Source organism: Hibiscus syriacus, unplaced genomic scaffold (assembly GCF_006381635.1).
Source record: "Hibiscus syriacus cultivar Baekdansim isolate YM2019G1 unplaced genomic scaffold, ASM638163v2 tig00014862_pilon, whole genome shotgun sequence".
In the NCBI taxonomy this organism is placed as follows: Eukaryota; Viridiplantae; Streptophyta; class Magnoliopsida; order Malvales; family Malvaceae; genus Hibiscus; species Hibiscus syriacus.
The window spans coordinates 561,676-576,088 of NW_024062338.1; the positions used below are offsets into that span (position 1 = coordinate 561,676).

At 34.9% G+C, this 14,413-nt stretch overlaps 1 protein-coding gene and 1 pseudogene across 2 annotated transcripts; one reads left to right on the forward strand and one right to left on the reverse strand.

Moving 5' to 3' along the window:
* Positions 1-345: 345 nt before the first annotated feature.
* Positions 346-1,896, forward strand: LOC120207525 (zinc finger protein 593-like). Of its 2 annotated transcripts, XM_039206978.1 has the most exons (5): positions 346-488; positions 602-710; positions 854-916; positions 1,595-1,698; positions 1,729-1,896. In XM_039206978.1, the coding sequence occupies exons 1-4, from the start codon at positions 404-406 to the stop codon at positions 1,695-1,697; spliced, it is 360 nt and encodes a 119-aa protein (XP_039062909.1). In that variant the 5' UTR covers positions 346-403; the 3' UTR covers position 1,698; positions 1,729-1,896. The 2 variants fall into 2 exon arrangements, with proteins under 2 accessions (XP_039062909.1, XP_039062908.1); XM_039206977.1 differs by having other exon boundaries at positions 1,595-1,896.
* Positions 1,897-2,849: 953 nt separating this feature from the next.
* Positions 2,850-7,924, reverse strand: LOC120207524 (annotated as a pseudogene).
* Between the last annotated feature and the right edge of the window lie 6,489 nt (positions 7,925-14,413).

A 14,413-nucleotide genomic window follows, 5' to 3' on the forward strand; every position in this document is an offset into this window, starting at 1 on the left:
TACAATGATATTAATACATGATAAATTCATGATTTCGAATTCCCATTGGAGTTTTGTTCTATCTTAAGGTCTGAATTCGAGCAGTTATGCCTAAGATATGTGTACGTTGTCAATGATTAAAAAAATGTTGAACATATACTATTTTATAATCACATCAAATTATTAAAAAATTATAATTTCAATCAAACAATTCTTTTAAGCATGGGCTTAAAGACCAGGTATCAGGCCCAAAATAAGAGATATGCAATTAAACGGCATCGTTTATTTACGTTCCAAGTCGAATAAAATTCAAAGACAAGCACGTAGATTCACCTTTTCGACTAGGGTTTTACAAGGATACAACCCTAAATTTCCAAAACGCAGTCAAAAGCTATTCAAATAATTCCAGTAGGAAGAGGAAACTATGGGAGGAAAATGCCCAAGCAGGAAAGTAAAGAAGCGAAGATATTCTCACAAAACAGCTCGCCGCGACAAATTCCTCCTCAAAGATATCCTTTTTTTCCAGTTTAATTGAATGAAATTTTCCTTTTGTTATGATAAAAGTTTATTCTTTTGCACTTAATCTATTCTATTTTTCTTAACGGGGAAATTCTTGATTCACGTGATGACGCCGTTTATGACGAGCTGCAAAAGGGTGATTCCGAGAAGAAACCGTTGCCTCGCGATGAGGATTTGCCTGGAATGGGTCAATATTACTGCTTACACTGCGAGTAAGTACAATTTGCTTATGAATTTAATTATATAATTTGCTTAATCTATTGTTTTTGTTTCTATAAAAATGAAACATAGAAAATGAAAATTGAATTCTAGTATGATATAATTAAATATGTTTCATTATTTTTTACTTATTCAGCCGATATTTTGCGAATTCGACTGTGAGGGATGAACATTTCAAGACGAAAAGACACAAGAAACGGTGAGCAATTGTTTTCATGTTCTTATTTTTGCCACTATATCTCCTTTTGTTTCTAACTAATAGAGGTTTTATGCTTAGAATCATCATTTGTGTTATGAGTTTCTAGTGTTATTGAGAAAATTTTGTTGTTACAGTGTTTAGCATAAATGTTTGCAAAATCTAAAAGAGCTAACATCAGTGAAGGATCCAGAAATTAAAAATGGGACTAAAAATTTTAATATTCATTTTTCAACAAAATGGGTATGCAAATTTTCTTATTTTTTCTACTTCCCTTAATACATTGAACTATATTTAATAACTTATCCAAAATAATGGGTATGCACTTTGCCCCTTAAGGGGCTGAGTGCATCTGCCCCTGGCTAACATTATATATCACAAGTTCTAAACATTATGTTTCATGGTCTTAGTAAACTCGTAAGCACATACTAAGTCGGAGTATTGCCAAATTTTACTTTGATTTTCTTGTAAACTTAAGCTAGTTTTTCCACATTCGTTTCTTAAATCTTCAATGAAGATGACCGCTTTTTCTTTCTCCATATTTGCAAAATGCAAATATGAATCTGTGATAGATTGTCACAACTTAGTTCTGCCAATGAGCTAAAAAAGAACTGCTTGCGTTTAGCATATCTTGAAATATGAAAGGGTGTTTTTGTTTGATGTTTGCTTTATTTGGTGCAGTTTGAAGCTGATGTTGGGGCCTGCACCACATACTCAAATTGATGCTGAATTGGCTGCTGGGATGGGCATGCCAAATAATGGACCAACATTAATGTCAATGTGAGCAGTGCTTGTTTGGCTCCATCAATGATGTTCATTGTTCTGTCGATCAGTGGATAAAGTTAGAGCTCCTGATTCATAGGAATTTTGGGTGTTATGAAAGGTTCCTTGTGAACTGATTGTCTGACTGCTTTAGTGATAAACCCCATCTTGCTTCTGTATTTTAATGCTTCCCCGCATAAGTGGTTTCGTTCCCTTTTTTTCCATTTCTTACTGTTTCATTATTCTTATAATTTTCTAAGCAATACAATCAGGATGAAAATAGTGAGGAGCACGAGGGATGTAAACTAGTGTTGACTCTCAAGTCATGGGTTGGGTTGGTATGGTGGTTCATAGGATGATGAATGATTTATCAGATTTGAGTTGTTTGATGAACTAGTATTTGTTTCTTTCTGGTCAGGCTGGTGATGCCAGTTTATAGAATATTCAATGATAAGTGCTTGCAATTGCCAGTATTTCTTACTTTCTACGTGGCTATTTATCCACAATTCCTAATACACCATATTGTTGCTGGAGGAATATTTATGAACCTTAACTACTGGCGCTAGATAGGACACCAGGAAAGTGTAGCTTGTTAGGATTAAGTTAGGAAATTCCTATGCTGCATTAGGTCTTTCTTCATTGTGTATCTTGTAGAATTGTAGGGCAGTGGGTTATGACTAGAGATGCACATAGCTGGATTTAAATCCGATCCGGATCGGATAAAAACCGATCCGGTTTTTTCACTAAGCTAAAAACCCGGTTTATAAAAAAACCGGTTCGGATCATAACCAGTTTGGAGGGCCGGATGATGTAACCGGTGTAATCGGTTTCGGTTTGAAAAAAACCGGTTTTTAATCCGGTAAAAAATCCGGTCATCCAATTTTTTAAATCTCAGATCGGATTTTTTTTCCGGATAAAAAACTAGTTTTTTATCCGATTTTTTTCAAACCGGTTTTTAATCTGGTAAAAAATCCGGTCGTCTAATTTTTTTCCCAAACCGGTTATACTATCCGGTTTTAAAATATTCGATATGGTTTAAAAAAAAACCGGTTTTTCCCAAATCCGGTTTCGGATATTTTTTGCGTAAAATTGAATATTCGGATTTTTTGTACACCTCTAGTTATGACTCATATCCAAGTTAGAAATGGAACATCATGCTCTATTTCAATCAATCTCAAGGAACTATATTTGTCATTATCATTTCTTTAAAAAGATGCATGGAGAAAATACAAGTTAAAACATGGAAGAAAAAAAAGACGATGAACATATATTATACCATATCCAAACGTTAAATCCAGAGTAAACACCAAAAAAAATCATGAGGGTTTTTTGGGATATACCCCTTTTTTCTACTATTTTTTTGAAGTTAACCCACTAGGCACTAGCCTTCTCTTCCACTGACATCTTTCGCTTTTACCGAAGAACTCGAACCTGAAGTTATGCCAACCACTTGGCTATTTGTAAACCTTTGTAATTGTATCATCCGAGCATAACACCCATCAGGATAGTTTTTTAGTAAATGTGAATGAGATCCTTGCTCTGCAACTTTTCCTTCATCAATCACTGCAATGACATGAGCATTCCTAATTGTCGATAACCGATGAGCAACCACGATCGTAGTTTTACCCGAGCAAGCATGTTGTAGAGCCTCTTGGACTGACCTCTCAGACTCGGCATCAAGGGCACTGGTTGCTTCATCAAGCAGCATAAGCTCCGCTTTCCTTACAAGTGCCCTTGCAATGGCAATTCTCTGTTTTTGTCCCCCTGAAAGTTGGACCCCTCTCTCCCCAACAAACGTTTTGTAACCATCGGGCAATGAGGATACAAACTTGTGGGCATTGGCTAGTGTAGCTGCCTCGATGATTTCGGCCTCAGTTGCAGATTCATGTCCATAAGCAATGTTTTCATAGACGGTGGAAGCAAAGAGGCAGGGCTCCTGTTGAACAATTGCAATGTGTTTTCTCAGGGACTTGAGGTTGTACTTCCTAATGTCTTTTCCATCTATCATAACACGTCCAGATGAGGGATCATAGAATCTTTGTATAAGTGCAATCACCGAGCTTTTACCACATCCACTCGGACCAACAAGGGCAAGACTTTTTCCAGCTCGGGCGCGGAGATTAAGGTCACAGAAAATCGAGATATCAGGACGTGAAGGGTAAGAAAAGTCTACATGATTTAGTTCAACTTCTCCACGAAGATGGTCTGGAACTTGTGTGGCATCGGGTCATCAGGCTCGATCTCAGTTTTACGGTCGATTAGATCAAATACTGACCGCATGGCTTGACCTCCCTTGATGAAGTCAGGAGCCAGGGTCAATGTTTCAGCTGCACCATTGGCGGAGACCATGAGAATCATAAAGACTCTGATTGTTTTCGAAAAATCAGAGATTCCATGCTTCACAAGCCATGAAGCATACCAAAGACCAAGTGCATAAGAAGCATATAGTGCAAACTGAGCAACCCCGAATCCGCTTCCTGCAATTTGTCCTTTCCAGAAGCAGCGTTTCAGAGGAGTTTGAAGGCTCAAAGAGAAAAGGCCAACAATTTTGTTCTCCGAATTGAAGGCAGCTACAGTTCTTAAATTGGCAATGGCCTCTCCAGCTAGTTGAGTGGCCTTGGCATGTGCAGCTTCTAGGTCTCCTGAGAAACCTTTCATAAACATTTTCTGTTGAAAATCCAACAAATACAGGTTATTGTGAGGTAAATGATCTGTTTTTAGTCAAGATTAGTTCTTGACGGTGTCACGCATGAGCGCAAAGGATCAGTTTTAGAAACAAACCTGCAAAACAGTTGCTGCTACAACCACAGGAAAGACTGCAATGAGGATGAGGGCAAGGCGCCACTGCAAAACGAAACCAGCAGTGCAAGCAACAAGCATGAGTGCTGTGTTCTGCACAATAACTGAAATCCTGTCTCCAATGGCTGATCTAACATTGTTGGCATCAAGAGCTAACCTTGCTGCAATCCTAGCACTTTCATTTTCTTCATGATCAAACCATGCCATTTCATTTTCAGTACTGCCGCCAGCATCTTTTCGTGCACTCGTTTTGTGAGGTTTTCTCCCACAATATCCCAAAAGGAATGCTGTAGTGTGTTGAAGAGAAGGGCAGCTGATGAAAGTCCGATTAACAGATAGCAATATTTCCCGATTTCTCTGACCATGTAAGCATGGTTCGGGTCGTAGTAGACACTGAGCACAGCACTTAGAACATATGCAAAGAAAGCACTCAGGGATCCACAGATAACAGATCCTATAGAACCTACTAAAGCATAAACCCATTCTGGTGAATTCATTTCACAAGGCGCCAGAAGGAACTTGCTTGCTCCTTGAAGGCAAGCTTTTCCATTCGGTAATTAGGGTGGAATCCCTCGAGTGAAAGGCTAAAATCAGAAGTAGAAAAGTCGGAAAGCCTGCGTGAATATGGCGATCGGCCATATGATGAATTCCGGGCAATGATTGGTGAGCTTACTGAGTTCCTAGCACTAGAAGGCCTGCAGAAGAACCATGATAACAGATAACATTCTAAAAGATGCAAGGCTTCTCGAGATATTAACAAACATATGAAAACTTATGGAAGCTACCTTGCACTACTTTTTCTAGCATTGTTAATAGAAGTTTCATGTGCTGCCTCTTGCATTCGAATGAGTTTGGCATAGGCACCGTTTTCTCCTTTGGCAATGAGCTCATCATGTGTCCCAATTTCCGAAACACACCCATCCTGGAGTACAGCTACAAGATCAGCCTTCCGAATGGTGGAAAGGCGATGAGCAATTACAAGAGTTGTCCTCCCAATCATAAACCGATCAAGGGCCTCTTGGACTAGAGTTTCGGACTCAGAGTCCAGTGCACTAGTTGCTTCATCCAAGAGCAAGATTGCTGGATTCTTCAACATTGCCCTTGCTATAGCAATTCTCTGCTTCTGCCCGCCTGATAATTGAAGTCCTCTCTCCCCAACCTGCCATTTTCATACATTAGCTAGCCTATTTGGTGAAATGAGAAGTAATAATTAAATTGATACCAAATGAACCATCTTTGAGCGGCTAAACCTGAGTTTCGAAACCATCTGGAAGCTTCACAATGAATGAATGGGCATTAGCCACTCTTGCAGCTTCTTCGATCTCAATTTCATTTGCATCAGGCCTCCCCAAAAGAATGTTTTCTTTAATGGTGGTTGCAAAAAGTGCAGGCTCTTGGCTCACAAGTCCTATTTGTTGCCTCAACCATCTCAGCTTTAATGTCTTTATGTCATGCCCATCTAGCATCACTTCTCCTACACAAAGTACATTAATTAACCCGAGACTTTCCGATTCTAAAAGCTATGCCACCCGATTTCTTAGAGAACATCGAATACATATATGCCTTTGACATAGTTTACCTGAGGTGGGATCGTAGAATCTCTCAATGAGGGAGACCACAGTGCTTTTGCCCGAACCACTGCTTCCCACCAAAGCTATGGTTTTTCCAGAAGGAACACATAGTGAGACATTGTTAAGGATCTTTACATTTGGCCTCGAAGGGTATGCAAAATCCACACTTTTGAGTTCAACTAGACCAGTAACCGATTCCAACTCCAAACCCGACTCTCTGTTCCGATCAATGCTGGGCTTATGATCAATAACACTGAAAATTTTAGCTGCTGCCACTTTGGCCTTTGCAAATGCAGACAAGCTTGGTGCAGACTGCCCCAAACCCCTATCAATGTAAAGGGTTGTCTTTGAGCAAAACATGAAAAAATAGAGTGAAAAGGCAGAGTAGAAATAGAGTACTCACAATCCACCGATCATAACTGCGAACATGGTGGCAATGGCAAGCCCTCCATTGGTGTAATGATGCCTAACCAGATAACCACCGTACCAGAGAAGAAGAGCATAACAGCAAAAAACAACGAAGTAAGTCGCCCCTAATCCCATTCCCTTTGCAAAACCAGATTTGTAACCAATCTTTTGTGCAACTCTCAGTGCTGAAGAGTAGGCTTGTAATGCCCTCGATTCACCAACAAAAGCCAAAACCACCCGGATTTGAACCACTGTCTGCAATTCGACTCGCAATCAGCAAATAACCAGACATTGAAACAGAGGGAAAAGTTAGTATTTTTACCTGTTCCACAATGTTTCCTCCTTGTGATAAAGCTTCTTGGCTTTTTGCAGAGAGCTTGGCTAATGTGATGGTATGGATTGCTCCAATTACAGCAATGAGAGGAACCACTGCAAGGGTTACCAAAGCTAATTGCCATACTGCAGTGAAACCCACCACAAAACCGGACACAAACGTTGCCATATAATGAATGAAATTGCCCAACTGCAATAAGACATGCCAAAAAGAATTCATTTTGACACCATAGAAACCAGAAAAATAAATGAAAAACTTCCCGAAGAATATGTTTTTTTTACCTTCTCACTGATGGCATCCTGGACCATAACTGCATCAGTGTTAATGGCAAAAACAACATCGGATGTTCTAACTTGGGTGTCAAAGTATTGAATGTCTTGGTTCAAAGCTGCTTCTAAGTACTTGATTCTCATCTTTGTTGTTTGCCTCTCCCCAGTCCACATCCAACATGAGATTTCTGCAACAAATTTTGAACATTTTAATTCAATAATGAAAAAAAACTTGAATTAAAAAGCTTTTTGCTTTATATTATAATGAACTAACCTGCCCATGAAGATGCCCAAATTGCAGCACCCACCACAAGGAAGTAAAATGCATACTACAAATCAAAACAAAAAAAAACATTTTTTTAATGAGAATTCTTTAGCCTAACAAAGATAATTGAAAAAAAAAGGATGGGTTAAATGTATAACCTTTAAAACTTCTTGCATCATCTTGTCCACGTTGTTTGCATTTGAACCAAAGGAATTGACAAGATCAGCAAAGAAACGAAGGAAGATAGGCAAAGAGCAGCCATGAACAAGAGCTCCAAGTGACCCAATTCCCATTAATACATAGTCCAAGCCATCCGCAAATCTAAATAGTTCACCGAACCCAACTGAAGGAACATTCCTCGGCTTCTCTCCATTTCCACCACCGCCATTGTCACTCTCATCTTTCCTTGTCTCTGATGAAGAAGAAGTTTCCATTTCTCTTGTTCCTCCTACACTTCCTTTGTGGATTGATGGGTTGGTTTTAAAAGGGTCAGAGCAACGATCGGAGAAAAGTTCAAGGCCTTGCATTTCAGAACATTTCCATTGCTCAGTCGTCTTTATCTCCTCAGAATCTTTTGACATTTGCTAATTCCCTTTGCTTTTATGAACAAAACACATACGCTTTCACACACACCCAAAAGAACTCTTATTTATTATCTTCCCACTCTACTCTCGTTGTTTGCTTTTCTTCAGTGTAACAAACATGGACAGTGACAGATGAGGTTTTTTCCACCCGACAAGACCATGCCGTATGAATAATTAAAGATCGGATTTTTTTTTACTAAAACAGCTTCCAACTGTTGAAAAAATGAAACACCCAATTTTCACCTTTCTTTTTAGGATTTTACTGCAACTAGTACCAGTCATCAAGCTTGTTACTGTTTATGTTCCAATGAATAATTGATGTATGAACAGTTTGAGGAAATTCTTGTTTGGCTTATTCATCAAGTTTTCGTAAATTGCCCAGGGGCTTATCCATCAATCTTTTAAGCTTTCAACCCTTCTCCTTGTACTGCGCTTGTCTGTCACTCTCCTTTATTTCCGCCATGTTTCCCAAATCCTCGTAGTACCTTAAAAAACATACGTTAAAAAGCATTCCTCAAATTATCATTTTTGTATTTGTAAGAATATATATATATATATATATATATATATATATATATATCTGAAAGGTTTTAGGATAAACTATCTATTTGGTCACCACCTATTACTTAGTTTCTGTTTTGGTCAGTTAACTGTTATTTTTTTAAAATCATATCTAACGTTATGTTTTGATTTAATTTTGGTCATCCGTTGTACAAAAATTAACAGTGATACTGACGTTACAATTTTCTTACTGTTTTCTAATGATTATGTGGCATTATCTTATGATGATACATCATCATCACCATTAATTTTTTAGTTACGAGTTACCAACATAGAATCATAACGTAATATTAGGTATAATTTAAAAAAAATAGTTTGCTAAGCAACACATAAACTAAGTAATAGGTGGTAACCAAATAATACATATAACTTATCCCTAAGAATCTTATTGATTAAGGGAGTAATCTTGAAGCTTAATTAATACTTCAATTAGGTTAAAAGTTTAAAACAGTTGCAAACAACTAGTGAAGAAGAAATAATGAATACGTATTTAATCTTATTTAACAAGAAAACAAAAAGAATATTTTGAAAGGATCACTTTAACGTAATCCTTTTAATTAAATAATTGATTCTCAATATGTTTTATTTATTTAACCCTAATCTTTATTCACCTTTTTGTATATAAAACATGAAACCTAGTACGGATCCTTAGCTAACATATTAATGAATAATGGTAAAGAGCGTCAAGTAAAATTATATACCTAAGTCTGTCTGTAATAGGGATCTTCCCCGAACATTTTAGTTAATAAATATAACACCAAACATTTAAACATGTCCAAAAATAATTTGTGGAATCTAAGATTTAATAAGTCTATAGAACTAACGATAAAGTACACAAATAATCTCACAATTATATAAACTACTTTGTTGATTTTCTCGAGTATTAAAAATTATAAAATAATCTCCATATTATAGAATGTTGTTTTGTTGAGTTACCTGAATATTAAAAGTTACAAAATAATAAATAATAATGTACTATTATAAGATAATTGAAAATTTGTTTCCAATTTTATTAATAAATTGCCCATTCCCGTCTAATAAGGCTTTTGAATAGTATCTTACAACGAATACAATTTAATAAATTTAATATAAATAATCCCTTAAAAAGTTATGTCAATAATTAGTTTCCGTTCAATTAGTTAATATGGTGAAGTGGGAATCCAATTTGGAAGTATGATTGGAAAGTTTGTGATTTATTTAAAGCCGGGAAATTAAACTAATTGAATCTTATAAATAAAATAATCAATCACATAATACATAACCTCAAGTAAAGAATCAGTCACATAATACATAACCTTAAGTAAGGATGGAAGACGAATATAAATTTGTGGATTTTGCACTATATATGTTCCAATTGAAACGGGTATGAATATAAGTTTAGTGAATAATAGGCGGGTGTGGATGTAAAAAGTCATATCTGCTGTAGATGGTGAATAGGTGATGGGTTTAGGACATTATCCGCCCTCCGATTAACTACATACTATATAAATTTTGGATAATTTCAAAGATTATTCTGTAAATCTTAATATTTTATAGGATTTGACTTAGAATTTAACCAAATGTTAGGGTATAAACATTTTATAATATGTAAGATTGCTATCAAACAAGTATGGACGGGTACAAAAGGATGCAGGCGGATACGAAATGAGTGGTGGGTATCCCATTGAGCAGTGAATGTGAGGTTAGATTTGATAATATACTCACGTTGACGAGTGTAGATTTAAACATTTTATCCATATTAAATAATGAGTAAGTAGTGGGTACAAAAATATTAAACGAATATGAAAATAAAAAAAATTAGCTGAACCTTATTCCTATATGTAATGGGGTAAGGGGGAGGTAGGATAGTAAGCTGCCCCCAACACTAGGTTAAGAGCAGCTTTCGTGGGAGACCTCCGAATTATGAAATGCCCTCCGTGGGACTCGATCCCACGACCTCAAGATTAAAAACCTTGCGCTCTACCAACTGAGCTGGATGATCATCTCAAATAAGAGAATGTATATTTATATCTGTCCCCTCCATTTGTCGTCCCTAACCTTAAGTGATTTCCACAACATCTTATTCTCATAGGTAAAAACCAAAGAGGCAAAATCATAGTTTTTAAAATATAATTTTAATTTTCAACTTTTAGAAATAATTATATTTAAACGCATTCGTACTAATAAATATTACCTCTTAGATACTATAATAGCAACAATGAAAATGACATTTTCTCTTTAAACCTCTGACGTATTTAAATTAATGATATTATTATAATTATTAAACCCATTAATGTTTTTGTTCTAAATGATGAATCGTATTTGAAATAAAAAATTAAAATTATTGTTTTCATTAAAAATATATATGATATATTAATATATTTAATTTTATATGGAGTAAAATTATTTTTAAAATAATTTTATAAAAGGTGACATTAATGGGTTTCAAATAATAAAATGAGTATTAAAATTGAGAAAATTATATAAATAGTTATGTGATGATCAGTATTTTTTAATTATTCAATTATCAAAAATTATAAAATAATCGATTTATTAATTTTATGTTTTTCTCATCTTCGATATGTCGGTGAAGAGATGTCATAGTTTTTTTTTTCTAAACTCGTAAAATAATACATCCAATCCTTAAAATTACACATTATATCAATTTGATCATGATTTTAAATGTTTTAATTCTTAACGTATATTATTCATCTAGTTTCTAAAAAATTGTGTGTATATATACCATTTTAATTTTGTAGGGTCGAATTTTCATTTAGAATTTGATTTTAAGATGTATTTTAAAAAAATAAATAATCATATTTAGGTTGAAGTTGGGTTTAACATAAAACTCTTTTTCTCAATTTGACTTGAAATAAATAGACGTGATTAGGGTTGATTTTTTTTAAATTTTGAGTTTTTATACTTTTATATATTTTTTATACTTTTTTAGAATCAAGATTTGACACGATATGCAAATATTGAGAACTAATAATTAACCATTTTAAAAATTTAAATTTAAAATAATATATAAAATTTTGAAGATTAAATATGTAATTTTATCAATTTAAGAAACAAATATGTTATTTTATTGAATAATTATATCTTAACTTTTCATAAACAAAGGATCAAAATAAAAAAATATCGATAAGTTATTATGTTGAGTTAATCGATCGACGAAATAGCCAAGAGGGGGTGAATTGACAATTAAAAATTTGATGGAAGTTTCTGCAGAAAATAGAAAATAATTGCACAACGATTTAGAGTGGTTCAACTTTCTCAACCAAAGTCTACGTCCACTACCTTAGCTATCCACACTAAGGACTTTCCACAAATTCACTAATTTGTCTTTCTTTTGAGGACAAATTGAGGACAAAGAGTAACCTTACAAATCTCTCAAGAATTATACCCCAAATTCTTGAGAACACTATCTCCCAAAGAGAACAATATAAATTTAGCAAACTTATAGAAAAACCTCACAAGTCAAGATGTTTGCACAATTCTAGAACAAATAAAGAACACTCAAGAATAATACAATTGAGCACAATAAGTGTTCTTGAAAGCAAAAAAGAATATTGAATGAAATAGGCTTGAAAATGCTCAAACTTGAGGTTTGATACTTTCTCTTTGATTCTCTCTCAATTCTTGTTTATTGTCGTTGATCAATGGCTCCTAAGCTTGTTTAAATACACCTTCAATTGATTATGAACGTTGGGGATCATTGGTGAAGTCAATAGAGTTGTTATTGTGTAATTATCATTTAAAAATCTAGTTGGGAGTGTGTGTGCATCGGTGCACTATCAAGGTGCATCGGTACACTGTGTGTAAAATTCAAATATTTCGACCATTATAAAACTTAGTGCATCGGTACACTTGGGGTGCATCGGTACACTAATTACATTCGATGTCAAAAGAGCCAGGAGTGCATCGATGCATGGTATGTGCATCGATGCATGGTATGTGCATCGGTACACAAAATGCATTCGAAATAGGGTGTGCATCGATATATCAAATAGTGCATCGGTACATCCCTATATAAAATTGATTTTTGGCTCGTTTTGGTTCGAAATACTTTGTAAAAATTGTTTAAAAAATATTTTAAGTTTAAAACACATTTTTACACTTTAGTAAGTATTGAAATTGATCTTTAAAATTCGAATAATTTAATCGAATATACTTTAAAAATAATTGTAAAATCTTAAAATTCATTTATACTTAAATTGTTATATCGAAACATCAAAATGTTTTCAACAATCTCCCCCTTTTTGATATAACAAAATATTTTAAGAAATTTTATGATTTTCTTTGAAAATTATTTTTGAAATCGATTTTGAAAAATTACTCCCCTTACTATATTCTCCTCCTTTTTGTTAAATCAAAAAGACTCTATAAAAACAATTTAAACAAGGTTTGAAAAATTTAGCAAATTGATTTTAAATTTAAATATAACTTAAGCTGCTAAGATCACAATCAAGAGAAAAGGTAGTCATTAGTTCCATAATCCAATATTCATAAACAATGTGTAATGGTAAATTGGTCATATTTATCTAAAATGTAAATGATGCAAAAATCAATAAACTAATATAAATTCAACCAAACCAAATATATAAATATAAGCAATCAAGTTTAAACATCCAAAAACATTCATAACAAATTCAAACATCCAAAATAAAACAATCCAAACACATTCAAAATGTTTTAACAATGAGTCATAAGTTCGATCCAAGAAAACAAAGCAAGACAAGGTCTAATAATCCATAGGAGGATTGAGAGGAGGAGGAGGATAATGTGCTCGCATCTCGAGTGTGGTGCATATAAACGTTCGCGCATCTCCCGTTGAAATTCCAATTGTTGAGCCCCCATAGCTGTTAAATGGGACTCTATGGATGCAAACGATATCTTGAAATAGCTCTTGAAGTTCTGGATCATTGTCCGCTGCCGGTGCCGGAGGAGTTCGTGAAGAACTAGCTCCCGGTGTTTTCTCAGTGGTTTGAACCCATTGATCACCTTCCTTTTTCCATCCCGATTTCTTTAAGGAAGTGAGATTGATTTGGTTCTGGAGAGGGATGGGAATATCAAGCGAGATCCTAAGCCTGAGTTTGATAAACAAATTACTAAGGAGACAACCGTAAACTAAAGTTTCGACATTTTTGGATGGGACAACGTTTACGGTATCTACTAATTCACTAAAAATGATATGTGGTAAATTTATTTTCTTGTTATGTTGGATACAATGTATCCACCATAAATCTATAACTCTAAGAGAAGAGTACCTACCTCCGGATGATCTAAACCACCAAGAGATCATCAAGTGAAGGAATCGATCGTGATGAGTTCTTTGGGTACTTACACTATCCTTAGATTTATAGGGTGTAGCCACTATTTCTTTCTCATTATCTAAACCATCATTGTCTAGTCCAAAGGTGTTTGCGATAGTGTAGGAGTCAATATAAATGGATTGACCCAGAAGATAGGACCGAATTTCTATGGTTGCATTTCGACGCTCGTTTTGGACACATACCGCATTAGAATAGAAAATGCGGACTAATTGATGATAGACAATCGATTTAAGGTGAAAAAGTTTATCAAATTTCTAGGAAGTAAAGGTAGGAAGATATTGAAAATTCATATCAACCATAACTTGAAGTGAGGGGATACACTCTTCCCGGATTTTGTATAACTCAAAACAATTATGATACCTATGGTATAGATCTTGTCTACGACCAGGGTCATTGAAACAGGAGTTTAGAATAGTCATATTCGGATTGTTCGTCTTTGTATTTGGGTTGGGTGGAGGAATAAAAGGTCAGTTTTGACTCGAAAGACTAGAGGATATCCTAGGGCATTTATGATTAGACATGGTTCAAAAAATCGGAATAGAATAGATACATGCAATTTTAAAAACATATGTATGCAATATAACCAATCTCAAAACTCAATAAGAGTCCGCAATATTCAAGGTTCTCTAAAC